Source organism: Pristis pectinata, chromosome 29, assembly GCF_009764475.1.
Source record: "Pristis pectinata isolate sPriPec2 chromosome 29, sPriPec2.1.pri, whole genome shotgun sequence".
NCBI lineage: Eukaryota > Metazoa > Chordata > Chondrichthyes > Rhinopristiformes > Pristidae > Pristis > Pristis pectinata.
In genome coordinates this window covers 20934933-20949854 of record NC_067433.1, presented here as the reverse complement: position 1 = coordinate 20949854, position 14922 = coordinate 20934933, and the positions used below count along the sequence as shown (strand labels likewise).

General features: G+C 51.3%; 1 protein-coding gene across 3 annotated transcripts in view; it reads right to left on the bottom strand.

Annotated features, from left to right (window-relative positions):
- Nucleotides 1–3570, bottom strand: part of LOC127584451 (FHF complex subunit HOOK interacting protein 2A-like) — a 69166-nt gene extending 65596 nt beyond the window's left edge. For 2 of the 3 annotated variants that reach the window (XM_052041272.1, XM_052041273.1), the window contains exon 1: nucleotides 3393–3570. In XM_052041272.1, the coding sequence (XP_051897232.1) occupies nucleotides 3393–3437 (45 nt within the window). In that variant the 5' untranslated portion in view covers nucleotides 3438–3570. Of the gene's footprint in view, nucleotides 1–2986; nucleotides 3035–3392 lie in introns of those variants that run through there. The other variant, XM_052041274.1, reaches the window with a different exon arrangement.
- Nucleotides 3571–14922: the final 11352 nt, after the last annotated feature.

The following is a 14922-nucleotide window of genomic DNA, read 5'->3' as shown; positions in this document are numbered from 1 at the left end:
TGGGGGCCTGAGTTACAAGGAGAGGTTGTGAAGACTAGGACTTTATGCCTGGGACGTAGGAGATTGAGGGATGACCTGATAGAGGCATATACAGTAAGATCGTGAGGGGCATAGACAGGGTGAAAGCACACAGTCTTTTACCCAGGGAGGGGGAGCTAAAAACAAGAGGGCATAGATTTAAGATCAGAGACGAGAGATTTAAAAGGGACACCAGGGGCAGCTTCTTCACGCAAAGGGTGGTGTAGCTTTGGACTGAGCTGCCAGAAATAGTGGTTGAGGCAGGCACATTAACAACATTTAAAAGCCATCTAGATAAGTACATCCATAAGAGAAGTTTAGAGGGCTATGGGCCAAACTCAGGCAGATGGGACTAGCTCACTGAGCAACAGAGTCAGCATGGACGAGTTGAGCTGAAGGGCCTGTTTCCATGCTGTATGACTTTATGAGGTGTATAAAATTATGAGGAGCATAGACGGGGTGAACGTGCACAGTCTTTTTCCCAGAGCTGGGGAATCAAAAAGCAAGAATCGAGAATCAATTGAGCAAGATGGCGCCAGAGCGTGGCAACTCGTTGCAAGCTGCTCTCTGCAGACCTACTCTTTACTTTTACTATAACCTTTCTACTCTTTTAAATTTAAATTCCATGCATTACTAATAATGTTCTTTTACCTGCACTGCACTTCCCTGTAGGTGTGACACTTTACTCTGTATTCTGTCATTGTTTTCACCCTGTACTACCTCAATGCACTGTGTAATGAATTGACCTGTATGATCGGCATGCAAGACAAGTTTTTCACTGTACCTCGCTATAAGCAACAATAATAAACCAATACCAATAGCAATAAACCAATACCAATACCAAGAACTAGAAGCCATAGGTTTAAAGTTAGAGGGGAGAGATTTAGTAGGAACCTGAGGGGCAACTTTTATACCAAGAGAGTGGTCTGTATGAGCTGCCAGAGGAGGAGTTGAGGCAGGTACATGGCTAGGAAAGGTTTAGAGGGATATGGGCCAAACGCAGGCATATGAGACTAGCTTAGATGGGAACCTTGGTCAGCATGGACCAGTTGGCTGAAGGGTCTGTTTCCATGCCCTCTGACTTTAATCCCACCCCAAGACACCAACAGAGCCAGTCCCCATTGTCTCCCCACCTCTTAACCCCCCCACCTCCCTTGACCCCTCTCCCCCTTGACCCCTCTCCCCAACCCCTGACCACACCCCATCTCATCACAATCCCGTCCCCCAAACCCATTCAACTCCCCCATCCGTCTACATCACCCGAGTAGAATCCCAAGATGGGCATCATCCCAAGGCTGAGCCCCGGTGGCCCAGACACTACAATAGACAGTCCTGTCCTCTGCCCTCAGACCACTCTGAGCCCCACTCACGCACCACTGAACCGAACCTCCTGTCATATTCTACTCCGGAGACAACGATCCCGGACCCTCCTGTTCCACACCTCAGACCACCCTGTCCTCCACTCCCAGACATCAACAAGGGATCCGACGGCATCCCCAGGTGTCCAGTGCGCCAGCCCCAGACATCACTGCTCGACTCCCCGTCCCCAAACCCAGTCAAATCAACGACAGCCCGGCCCCACCCTCAGTCATTGAAACCCTCCCCCACACTCTGGCACAGACGGCCCCTCCCCAACACTCTGACACCAATGGTGCCGTCCCCAAGCTCAGACAATTTTATTCCCACGCACAGACATCACCCCAGGTGTCAACCCCAAACAGTCCCAGACTTAAACCCCAGACAATCCTCCCCAACTCTTCAAAAAAAGTTGAATGTTAGTAACAAATGGCTGCTGATTGTCCTTGATTAACCTGTGCCTCTAAATTCTGTTCCTCATTATTTTGTTCCAATAATTTGTTCACCACTAATACTTTTGATAGAATGATGTGAAGGTTCATCAGACTGATGCTTGGGGTGACGGGTTTGTTACATAAGGAGAGATATAGCCAACTGAGCCAATTGTCTCCTGAATTTACAAGAATGAGAGCTAACCTCTGAAAAGTATAAAATTCTTAAGGGGTTTGGCAGGATTGACATTTTTGCTGCCTGGGATGTCAAAAGACAGGGATCACAGTTTCAAAGTAAAGAGTCATCCATTCAGGACTGAGGTGAGAAGAACTTTCTTCACCCAGAGGGTGGTGAATCTTTGGAATTCTCTATCAAACAGACTTGGATAGAGAATTCCAAAACTCTGGTTAGGCTGCACCTGGAGAATTGCATTCAATTCTGGCCGCCCCATGATAGGAAAGATGTAGAGGCTTTGCAGAGGGTGCAGAAGGGGTTTACCAGGGTGCTGATGTTTTTTTTCCTAGGGTCAAAATCACTAATACTAGAGACTATGCATTTAATGTGAGGAGGCTAGTTCAAAGGAGATGTACAGGGCAGATTTTTTTTACACAAGGGTGCCTGGAAAGTGCTGCCAGGTGTGGCGGTGGAGGTGGATATGATAGAGGCATTTAAGAGGCTCTTAGATAGGCACATTGTGCAGAGAATAGAGGGATATGGACATTGTGTAGGCAGAAGGGATTAGCTTAATTAGGCATCATTAGCTGAATTAGATTGGCACAGTATTATGAGCTGAAGGGCCTGCTCCTGTGCTATACCATTCTCTGTTCTGAGAGGGCTGTGGGGCTCAGTCGCTGCGTGAATTCAAGAAAGGCATCAATTGATTTTCATACATTGAGGGAGCCGAGGGATGTGAGGTTTGTGCAGGAAAATGGTGCTAGGGTAAAGGATCAGCCGTGTTCTTACTGAAGCTGGAGCAGGAACAAAGGCCTGTTCGTGCTTCACATATGTTCTGACATTATGGTGACTAGCATGTGGTTACTTTATCTATCCCGATAAAATAATATTCCCACATTAGCAATCTACCAGTCCCCTGCAACATACTGCACGAAAACAGGACTGAATGATTATTAGAACCTGCGCCTTTTCCTTCCTCGCTTCAGACTCACGCCTGACAATTTACCCACGGTTGGCTCCTCAGTACAGGCTCTCCCCTCAGTCACGTCCAGTGTTTCATACCCTCCTTCCTGATCCTCATCCCCTGCGGTGGGGTCAGAGCCCGCCGCCCTCACCCGGCCTCCTTTCCCCCTCTCCCTTCAGCCACAGACCGAAGGGGAACCGCCCCCCGCCCCCGCTCCCTCTCCGTCCCCCCGCAGCCCCGGCATCTACCGGCTGATGTTGTTTCCCCCCCCCCCCCAGGTCGGTCCTCGGTATTCGCGCCTCAGCCCCACTCCCACCCCGGCCCCCCTCTGCTCCATGCCCGGGCCTGTCTGCGGGCCTCGCCGCTCCGCCCCGGTGAAGCGGCGCAAGCCCGGCTGGGCGCAGGTGAGGACCGGGCCGCCCGCCCACCCCCCACCCCGGCCCCTCACCGTCTCCACCGCCTGCTGCAGCAGGGCACTCAGTCTGCTCAACATCTCGGGGCCGGCCGGCTCCTACCCCGGACCCCGGTGGCCGGCCGGTGCGGGAAGCGGCGGAGGCGTCGGGAGAACCCGGGGACTGGGCCCGACCTCGGAACCTGCGGTTACCCGGGAAACGGGGAGCGGCCTGGGGAAGGGGGGGGGGTGGCTGAGGGTAGAGGGAGGGGGGAGGGGGAGGGGGGAGGGGAGAGGGGGTTGGGGAAGGAGGGAGGGGAGGGGGGAGGGGAGAGGGGGTTGGGGAAGGAGGGAGGGGAGAGGGGGGAGGCGAGAGGGGAGAGGGGGGGTTGGGGGAAGGAGGGAGGGGGAGGAGGAGGAGGGGGGGAGAGGGGGGTTGGGGGAAGGAGGGAGTGGGGGGAGGAGGGTTGGGGGAGAGGAGGGTGGAGGAGGGTTGGGGGAGAGGAGGGTGGGGAAGGAAGGGGAGAGGGGAGAGGGGGGGAGGGAGGGGGATGTGGGTGAGAAGGGGGTTGGTGGGTGGGCGAGGGAAGTGAGTGGTGAGGGGGGGTGCGTGAGGGGGAGGAGGTGGGTGGGTGAGGGGGTGGGGAAGGAGGGAGGGGTGGGTGAGGATGGAGTGGGTGGTTGGGTGGAGAGGGAGGGGCTGTGTTGGTGAGGGAGGTGGGGGGGTGGTGGGGGAGGGAGGAGGTAGGTGAAGGGGAGAGGGGGAGGGAGTGTGAGTGAGGTGGATGAAGGGGTGAGGAGGTGAGGGTGATTAGGGAGGGAAGGGGTAGGTGGGAGGGAGGGGAGGAAGCAGGGGGTGAGGGGGAGGGGGTGTGAGGATGGAGAGTGGGGGGGTTGAGTAGGGAGGGAGGGGGTGAGAGGAGAAGGAAGGAAGGGGTGAGGTGGGGGAGGGAAGGGGTGAGGTGGGGGAGGGAGGGGGTGAGTAAGGGGGCAGGGAAGGGGTGAGGTGGGAGGGAGGGGGTGAGTAAGGGGGCAGGGAAGGGGTGAGGTGGGAGGGAGGGGGAAGGGAGGGGTGGGTGAAGGGGGACAGGGGGGAGGGAGCTGCCTCTGGACCTACTGTATCCGTTTTTAGGTCGGTGACCAGAACCGTGCGCAGTACTCCAGGTGTGGCCTCACCAACACCCTGGACAACTGTGACAAAACCTCCCTATTCATAAATTCCAATCCCTTTGCAATAAAGGCCGACGTGCCGTTTGCCGCCTTGACTACTTGTTGGATCTGCCTGCCTGGTGTGACTCATGCACTAAACACCGAGATCCCTCTGTACTTCACTCATTTTCAGTCCCTCTCCATTTAGACAGTAACCTGCCTTTTGATTCCTCTTACGAACCTCACACTTCCCCACGTTAAACAGGTTTTCGCCCAGTCACTTACTCTATCTGGAGACACAAGAAATTCTGCAGAAGCTGGAATCTGGAGCAATACACAAAAAATGCTGGAGGAACTCAGCAGGTCAGGCAGCATGGATGGAGGGGAATAAACAGTCGACATTTTGGGCCAAGACCCTTCACCAGGACTGGAAAGGAAGAGGGCAGAAGCTGGGGGGAGGGGGAGGAGCACACGCAGGCAGGTGATAGGTGAGTCCAGGTGAGAGGGGGAAGGTAGGTAGGTGGGTGAGGGAGGGGGGAAGATGTAATAAGGTGAGAGGTAGAAGAGGCAAAGGGCTGGAGGAAGAGTCTGGTGGGAGAGGGCAGTGGACCATGGAATAAAGGATGGGGGAGGGGAGGGGAGGGGAGGAGATGGGCAGGTCATCAAAGCGGGGGAAGGGAGCCACAGGAATAAGGGAAGACAAAGGAGGGGGAGGGTGGGGTTAGAAAAAGAAGGGGGGGGGGGTTACCGGAAGTTAGAGAAATCGGTGTTGAGGCCATCAGGTTGGAAACTCCCAAGGTTGAATATGAGGTGTTGTTCCTCCAGCCTGCGCCTGGCCTCAGCGTGGCAGTAGAGGAGGACATGGATAGACATGTCAGTCTGGGAGTGGGATGTGGAATTGAAGTGGGTGGCCACCGGGAGGTCTGGGCTGTTGCGGCGGCGGAGCGAAGGTGCTCGACGAAGCGGTCACCCAATCTGCGTCGGGTCTCACTGATGTACAGGAGGTCGCACCGGAAGCACCAGATGCAATAAGTGACACCCTCGGACTCACAGGTGAAGTGCTGCCTCACCTGGAAGGATTGTCTGGGACCCTGCATGGTGGTGAGGGAGGAGGTGTAGGGACAGGTGTAGCACTTGGTGCAGTTGCAGGCATAAGTGCCAGGGGGTGTATCAGTGGGGAGGGCAGGAGCAGGCAGAAAGAATGGGGAAAGGAGCAGGCAGAAAGAACAGGGCAGTTGGGTTTCTAAATCTTGGGTAGGAGGTAGAAATGAGCAGTGCGGGGTAGGGGAACTATGAGGTGGGAGGCTGTGGAGGGGAGGTGTCCGGAGGCAATGAGGTCAGTGATTGTCTCCCGCACTATGGTCTGATGCACCTTGGTGGGGTCCAGGTTGAGGGATAAGTAAGAGGAGGTGTCCAAGAGTTGATGTCTGGCCTTGGCAATGTAAAGGTCAGTCCGCCAGACTACAACAGCACCACCCTTGTCTGCGGGTTTGATGGATCAGGATTGTTGTGGAGGGCAGTGGGTTCAGAGGGGGAGAGGTTGGAATAGGTGAGGGGAGTGGTGAAGTTGAGACAGTTAATGTCCTGTCGGCAGTTAGAGATGAAGAGATCCAGAGCGGGCAGAAGGCCAGAACGAGGTGTCCAAGAGGAGGAAGAGGGCTTAAGGTGGGAGGAGGGCTCATCAAAGGAGGATGGGGAATCCTTGCCAGAGAAGTAGGCCCGGAGACGATGGAAGAAGAGCTCGGCGCCATGGTGGGCGCGGGACTCGTTGAGGTGTGGGCGCAGGTGGACAACGGTAAGGCCCTTCCTAAGGACAGAACGTTTAGCCTCAGAGAGGGGAAGGTCAGAGGGGATAGTGAAGATGCGTTAGGGGTTGGAGCTGGGGTCGGGCGAGGGTAGAGGGTTGGAGAGGTCAGAGGAGAGAGGATAATTAGAGGGGTCAGGGAAGGTAAGTTGGGGGCTCAAGAGAAGTGAAAGGGGGCCGAGGGGTGGGGGGAGGCCAGGGGAGAGTGTGGTAGTGAAAGCAGAGGAGCAGTAGGACCCAGTGGTGGTGTGAGAAGTGGGCAGTAGGACCCACTCTATATCCTGTTGGGGAATCAGTGTCCTCATCACATCACGTTCTTCCACCTATTTTTGTATTATCAGGAAATTTGGAAACCTTGCTTTTGTTCCCTCCTCCAGGTCATTAGAGTCATAGAGCAATACAGCACAAGCACAGGCCCATCGGCCCAACCAGTCCATGCCGACCACGGTACCCACCCAGCTGGTCCCAATTCCCTGCATTCGGCCCGTACCCCTCCAGGCCCCGCCCCTCCACGTACCGATCCAAGTGCTTCCCAGATGAATAGTAAACAATAGAGGGCCAAGAGCCAATCCATGGGGTACTCCACTAGTTACATCCCTTCAGACTGAAATGGACCCATTTATTCCAACATTGTTTTCTACGTGACAGCCACTTTTCAGTCCATGTTAACACACTTCCTCTGAGACCATGACCTCTTAATTTATGTACCAGCCTCTTATGAGACACCTTGTCAAATGCCTTTTGGAAATCTATACGCTACACCTACAGCTTCCCCTCAATCAACTCTCCCTGTCACACCCTCAAAGAATTTGAGTAAACTTGTCAAACATGGTTTACCATTTTATAAAACCACGTTGATCAGGTTTCATTCTGTTCACCTTTCCAGAATAATTAGATGTCTCCTCTTTGTTTATTGACTCTAGCATCTTGCCAACAGTAGATACTAATTGCCCTGTACTTACCCGCCTTCTTTCTTCCTCCGTTTTTGAGCAAGCCGCATTGATTGTTTTCCAATCTTCTGGTCCCCGCCCCGAATTTACTGCTGAAAAATTTCAACCAATAGACTATTGGATCCCAGTGATTTGTCAACCTTTAATGCTCTGAGTTTCTCCAATACTTTATCCCTTGGGAATTTTACATGCTTTGAGGTTGAAGTTTGTAATTTGAGATTAGCCCATCTGATATTTTAGGGATATTGGCAGAGTCCCCCATGGTGAAGACTGATGCAAAACCTGATTTAGTGTTTCTGCCACTTCTTCATTTCCTGTTACGAATTCACCAGCATCATTCACTTGAGGTCTCACACCTACTTTAGACGCCTTCTTCCTATTAAGGAAACACAAGAAAATGCAGATGCTGGAATCTGGAGCAGCACAAAAGGCGCTGGGGGAGCTCAGCGGGTCAGGCAGCATCTACAGAGGGAAATGGACAGCTGATGTTTCAGGACCAGATGCTGCCTGACCTGCTGAGTTCCTCCAACACCTTTTGTGCTGCTTCTTCCTATTTTTGGCCGAAGAGCCTGTTCCTGTGCTGTACTGTTCTCGAAACCACAGGACAATACAGACCCTTCGGCCCACCATGTTGTGCCGCCCTTTAAACCTCGCCTAAGACTATCTAACCCCTTCCTCCCACATATCCCTCTATTTTAATTTCCTCCATATGCTTATCTAACAATCTCTTGAACTTGACCAACATATCAGCCTGCAGCACCACCCCAGGCAGTGCATTCCATGCACCAACCACTCTCTGGGTGAAAAACCTCCCTCTGACGTCTCCCTTGAACTTCCCACCCATTACCTTAAAGCCATGTCCTCTTGTTTTGAGCATTGGCGCCCTGGGAAAGAGGCACTGGCTGTCTATCTATACCTCTTAATATTTTGTATACCTCTATCATGTCTCCTCTCATCCTCCTCTCCAAAGAGTAAAGCCCTAGCTCCTTTAGTCTCTCCTCAAAATCCATACTCTCAAAACCAGGTAGCATCCTGGTAAATCTCCTCTGCACCCTTTCCAATGCTTCCAATCCTTCCTATAATGAGGCAACCAGAAATGGACACAGTACTCCCAAGTGTGGTCTAACCAGAGTTTTGAAAAGCTGCATCATTACCTCGTGGCTCTTAAACTCTATCCCATGACTTACGAAGCTTTCTTAACTATCCTATCCACCTGTGAGGCAACTTTCAGTGATCTGTGGGTATGAACCCCCAGATCCCTCTGCTCCTCCACACTCCCCAGAATCCTGCCATTAACCTTGTATTCTGCCTTGAAGTTAGTCCTTCCAAAGTGTACCACCTCACACTTCTCCGGATTGAACTCCATCTGCCACTTCTCAGCCTATCTCTGTACCAATCTCTGTAAGCTTCGACAGCCCTCCACACTATTCACAACACCACCAACCTTTGTGTCGTCTGCAAACTTGCTAACCCACCCTTCCACCCCTTCGTCCAAGTCATTAATAAATATCATGAAAAGTAGGGGTCCCAGAACCGATCCCTGTGGGACACTGCTAGTCACAGCCCTCCAATCTGAATGCTCTCCCTCCACCACAACCCTCTGCTTTCTACAGGCAAGCCAATTCTGAATCCACACGGCCAAGCCTCCCTGGATCCCTTGGCCTCTGACCTTCTGAAGAAGCCTACCATGTGGAACCTTGTCAAACGCCTTACTAAAATCCATGTAGACCACATCTACTGCACTACCCTCATCAATCTTCCTGGTCACCTCCTCAAAGAACCCTATCAGGCTTGTGAGGCAAGATCTTTTTTTCCTCCCGCATTCGGGATAGCGGCGAGTGACTGCGCAGGTGCGTGATGTCACTTGGAAGCGCGCGGGTGATTTAAAAGAGGAGTACCTTCAGCTTTCTTTTTTAGTGGCGAGAGAGCTGAGAGAGCCGGAAATTAATGACGAGCGAGTTTTTTTTTTCTCTCGTGTTCGGGATAGCGGCGAGTGACTGCGCAGGCACGTGACATCACTCAGAAGCGCGCGGGCGATTTAAAATGAAGACTTCCATATCTAGCGGGCAGCGGAGTGAGGGAGCAGAGTGGTTTGGGCTTTGGCTCAATGGGCTTCGGCGAGACTGGATAAGAGGCGAGATTTATAGAGCGGGTGTAAGTCACTGGTTAATTTATCTCAGTAGTATAATATTGGACAGTGCTATAGCAGTATGCATCTGGGGTTGGTCTTATGTTTGGAGTGCCAGATATGGGGACCCTGGGAGACTACCAGCCTCCTTGATGACTACATCTGCACAAAGTGCTCGATGACCTTCAGCTGATTAGGGAGAGTGAGCAGGAAACAGACAAGAGTTATAAAGAGTTTGTAGAGATTACCTCTGTGGCGGTCCCCATCAAAAATCAGTATCTCGTTTTAGATTCTGTTGGAGAGGATGACCCGACAGAGGAAGACCACGGCAACCGGGACTTTGGCACCGTGCCTGGTGCTGTGGTCCAGCGGGGAAAGAGTAATGCAGTGGTTATTGGGGATTCTATAGTGAGGGGAACAGATAACAGATTCTGCGAAACCGACAATGAATCCCAGATGGTGTGTTGCCTCCCTGGTGCCAGGGTACGGGATGTCACGGACCGGGTCCAGAATATTCTGAGGGGAGAGGGTGATCAGCCAGAAGTCTTGGTGCGTGTAGGTACCAATGACATAGGTAGAAAAAGAGAAGAGGTCCTGAAGGAGGAATACAAGGAGTTAGGGGGAAAGTTGAGAAGTAGGACCTCACGGGTGGTAATCTCAGGATTACTACCTGTGCCACGTGCTAATGGAAGTAAGAATAGAAAGATCTGGCAGATGAAGGCGTGGCTGAGTGACTGGTGCAGGGGGCAGGGCTTCAAATTTCTGGATCATTGGGACCTTTTTTGGGTGAAGCATGACCTATTCACTAAGGATGGGTTACAGCTAAACTCCAAAGGGTCAAATATCCTGATGAGAATGTTTAATTTAGCTGTTGGGGAGGGTTTAAACTAATCTGGCAGGGGGATGGCAACCAGGATGTTAGGATACAGGATGTGAGGGTAAGGGAGGAGGTTTATAGAAACAAGTCCAAGACAGTGTGCAGTGAGGAGGGCAAGAAGGACAGGCAGGTGAGAAGTCAGGATGATTTGCTGAACAATAGAAGTACAACAAACCAGGACGTTAGGATACAGGATGTTAGGATCGAGGATGAGGTGTAAGGGTTAGTTTTTAATAGGGTTGTAATTATTAGGGTTAGATTTTTTTATAAGGTACTTTTATAAGTGTTTTAAGTTTTAAGCGGTAGAGTGGGGGCTGGACTGCGCAGGCGTGGTGCGGGCAGTTTAAAAAGCAAACAGCCTATACAACGGGCAGCGTCGGAGCGGGCAGTGGAGTGAGACGGAGCAGAGTGTTCTGGGCTTTGGCTCAAGGGGCTTCGGGTAAAGGGGCGAGGAAAGGGAGGTGACTCGAGGAAAGGAAGGGGTATCAGTGCGGTTTCCTGTACTCAGTGTCAGATGTGGGAGTTTCCGGAGTTTCCCTACCTCCGGGAAGGCTAAGTCTGCGCCCGGTGTGTCGAACTGCTGCTCCTGAGGGACCGTGTTAGGGAACTGGAGATGCAGCTCGATGACCTTCGTCTGGTCAGGGAGAATGAGGAGGTGATAGAAAGGAGTTATAGGCAGGTGGTCACACCGGGGCCGTGGGAGTCAGGCAAGTGGGTCACAGTCAGGAGGGGGAAGGGGAAGAGTCAGGTACCAGAGAGCACCCCTGTGACTGTACCCCTTGACAATAAGTACTCCTGCTTGAGTACTGTTGGGGGAGACAGCCTACCTGGGGGAAGCAACAGTGGCAGTGTCTCTGGCACAGAGCCCGGCCCTGTGGCTCAGATGGGCAGGGAAGGAGGGAGGAGGGCACTAGTGATGGGGAACCCTATAGTTAGGTCGGCAGACAAGCGATTCTGTGGACGCAGGAAAGAAACTCGGAAGGTAGTTTGCCTCTCAGGTGCCAGGGTTCGGGATGTTTCAGATCGCGTCCAAGATATCCTGAAGTGGGAGGGAGAACAGCCAGAGGTCGTGGTACATATTGGTACCAACGACATAGGTAGGGAAAGGAATGAGGTCCTGAAAAGAGACTATAGAGAATTAGGAAGGAAGTTGTGAAGCAGGGCCTCAAAGGTAGTCATTTCCAGATTACTGCCTGTGCTAAGCGACAGTGGGTACAGGAACAGAATGAGGAGGAGGTTAAATGCGTGGTTGAGGGATTGGAGCAAGGAGCAGGGATTCAGTTTTCTGGATCATTGAGGCCTCTTTCGGGGCAGGTATAACCTGTTCAAAGAGGACGGGTTGCACTTGAACCCCAGGGGGACCAACATACTGGCGGGGAGGTTTGCTAAGGCTACTGGGGAGAGTTTAAACTAGAATTGTGGGGGGGTGAGATCCGTACTGGAGAGACTGGGGAAAAGGTGTTTGGCTCTCAAATAGAGGAGGCTAGGAGTAAGTACCAGAGGCAGGTGATAGAGAAGGGACGTGTTCAGACAGGTTTGAGATGTGTCTATTTTAACGCAAAGAGTGTTGTGAACAAGGCGGATGAGCTTAGAGCTTGGATCGATACTTGGAGCTATGATGTGGTGGCCGTTACAGAGACTTGGATGGCTCAGGGACTGGAATGGTTGCTTCAAGTGCTGGGTTTTAGATGTTTCAGAAAGGACAGGGAGGGAGACAAAAGAGGTGGGGGAGTGGCACTGTTGATCAGAGATAGTGTCACGGCTGCGGAAAAGGTGGACGTTGTGGAGGGACTGTCTACGGAGTCTCTGTGGGTGGAGGTTAGGAACAGGAAGGGGTCGATAACTTTACTGGGTGTTTTTTATAGGGCGCCCAATAGTGACAGGGTTATTGAGGAGCAGATAGGGAAGCAGATCCTAGAAAGGTGTGAGAATAACAGAGTTGTTGTGATGGGGGATTTTAATTTCCCAAACATCGATTTGCATCTCCAGACAGTGAGGGTTTAGATGGGGTGGAGTTTGTTAGGTGTGTTCAGGAAGAGTTCTTGACACAATATGTAGATAGACCTACAAGAGGAGAGGCTGTGCTTGATTTGATATTGGGAAATGAACCTGGTCAGGTGTCAGATCTCTCAGTGGGTGAACATTTTGGAGATAGTGATCATAATTCTATCTCCTTTACATTAGCACTGGAGAGGGATAGGAACAGACAGACTAGAAGGGCGTTTGCTTGGAGTAAAGGGAATTATGAGGCCCTCAGGCAGGAAATTGGAAGATTAAATTGGGAACAGATGTTCTCAGGGAAAAGTATGGAAGAAATGTGGCAAATATTCAGGGGGGATTTGTGTGGAGCTCTGCATAGACATGTTCCAATGAGACAGGAGAGTCATGACAGGATACAGGAACCGTGGTGCACGAAGGCTATAATAAATCTAGTCAAAAGGAAAAGAAAAGCTTACAAAAGGTACGGAGAGCTAGGTAATGTCAGAGGTCTGGAGGAGTACAAGGCTAAAAGGAAGGAACTTAAGAAAGAGATTAGGAGAGCCAGAAGGGGACATGAGAAGGCCTTGGCGGGCAGGATTAAGGAAAACCCCAAGGTGTTCTACAAGTATGTGAAGAGTAAGAGGATAAGATGCGAAAGAATAGGGCCTATCAAGTGCAGCAGTGGGAAAGTGTGTATGGATCTGGAAGAAATGGCGGAGGTACTTAATGAATACTTTACGTCAGTATTCACCACGGAAAAAGATCTGGGGGATTGTAGTGAGGACTTGCAGCGGGCTGAAAAGCTTGAGCACGTAGATATTAGGAAGGAGGAGGTGCTGAAACTTTTGGAAAGCATCAAGTTGGATAAGTCGCCAGGACCGGATGAGATGTACCCCAGACTGCTGTGGGAGGCGAGGGAGGAGATTGCAGAGCCTCTGACGATGATCTTTGTGTCATCGATGGAGACGGGAGAGGTTCCAGAAGATTGGAGGGTTGCAGATGTTGTTCCCTTATTCAAGAAGGGGAGTAGGGAATTATAGACCGGTGAGCCTTACCTCAGTGGTTGGTAAGCTGATGGAGAAGATCCTGAGAGGCAGGACTTATGAACATTTGGAGAGGTATAATGTGATTAGGAATAGTCAGCATGGCTTTGTCAAGGGCAGGTCCTGCCTTACAAGCCTGATTGAATTTTTTAAGGATGTGACTAAGCGCATCGATGAAGGGAGAGCAGTAGATGTAGTGTATATGGATTTCAGCAAGGTGTTTGATAAGGTACCCCACATAAGGCTTATGGAGAAGGTGAGGAGACATGGGATCCAAGGGGACATTGCAGTGTGGATCCAGAACTGGCTGGCCCACAGAAGGTAAAGAGTGGTTGTTGAAGGGTCGTATTCTGAGTGGAGGTTGGTGACCAGTGGTGTACCTCAGGGATCTGTAAGGGGACCCTTACTGTTTGTGATTTTTATAAACGACCTGGATGAGGAAGTGGAGGGGTGGGTTAGTAAGTTTGCAGATGACACGAAGGTTGGGGGTGTTGTGGATAGTGTGGAGGGCTGTCAGAGGTTACAGAGGGACATAGATAGGATGCAGAGTTGGGCTTTGATGTACCCCAGGTTGCTGTGGGAGATTCAGTTCAACCCAGATAAGTGTGAAGTGGTTCAGTTTGGTAGGTCAAATATGTTGGTGGAATATAGTCTTAATGGTAGGACTCTTGGCAGTGTGGAGGATCGGAGGGATCTTGGGGTCCGAGTCCATAGGACGCTCAAAGTGGCTGCACAGGTTGACTCTGTGGTTAAGAAGGCATATGGTGTATTGTCGTTCATCAATCGGGGAATTGAATTTAGGAGCCGTGAGGTATTATTGCAGCTATATAGGTCCCTGGTCAGACCCTACTTGGAGTATTGTGCTCAGTTCTGGTCGCCTCACTACAGGAAAGATGTGGAAGCCATAGAGAGGGTGCAGAGGAGATTTACAAGGATGCTGCCTGGAATGCGGAGCATGCCTTATGAAAGCAGGATGAGGGAACTCGGCCTTTTCTCCTTGGAGAGACGGAGGATGAGGGGGGACCTGATTGAGGTGTATAAGATGATGAGAGGTATTGATAGGGTAGATAGTCAGAGGCTCTTCCCCAGGGCTGAATTGGTGGCCACAAGAGGACATAGGTTTAAGGTGCTGGGGAGTAGGTACAGAGGAGATGTCAGGGGTAAGTTTTTTACTCAGAGAGTGGTGAGTGTGTGGAATGGGCTGCCGGCAACGGTGGTGAAGGCGGATACGACAGGGTCTTTCAAGAGACTGTTAGATGGGTACATGGAGCTGAGTGAAATAGAGGGCTATGGGTAAGCCTAGTCATTTCTAGGGTAGGGACATGTTCGGCACAGCTTTGTGGGCCGAAGGGCCTGAATTGTGCCCTTCGTTTCTATGTTTCTATGTTTGTAAACAAGTCCATGATAGTGTGTAGTGAGGATGGTAAGGACAGGCAGGTGAAAAGTCAGGATAATTTGCTGAACAATAGAAGTACAACAAAATCAATAGCAGATACTGGACTAACTGTACTATATTTAAATGCACGTAGCATTAGGAATAAAGTAGATGACCTAGTGGCACAGCTACAGGTTAATAAACACGGCATCGTGGCAATCACCGAGTCATGGCTTTATGACGGATGTGATTGGGAACTAAATGTCCAGGGGTACACAGTG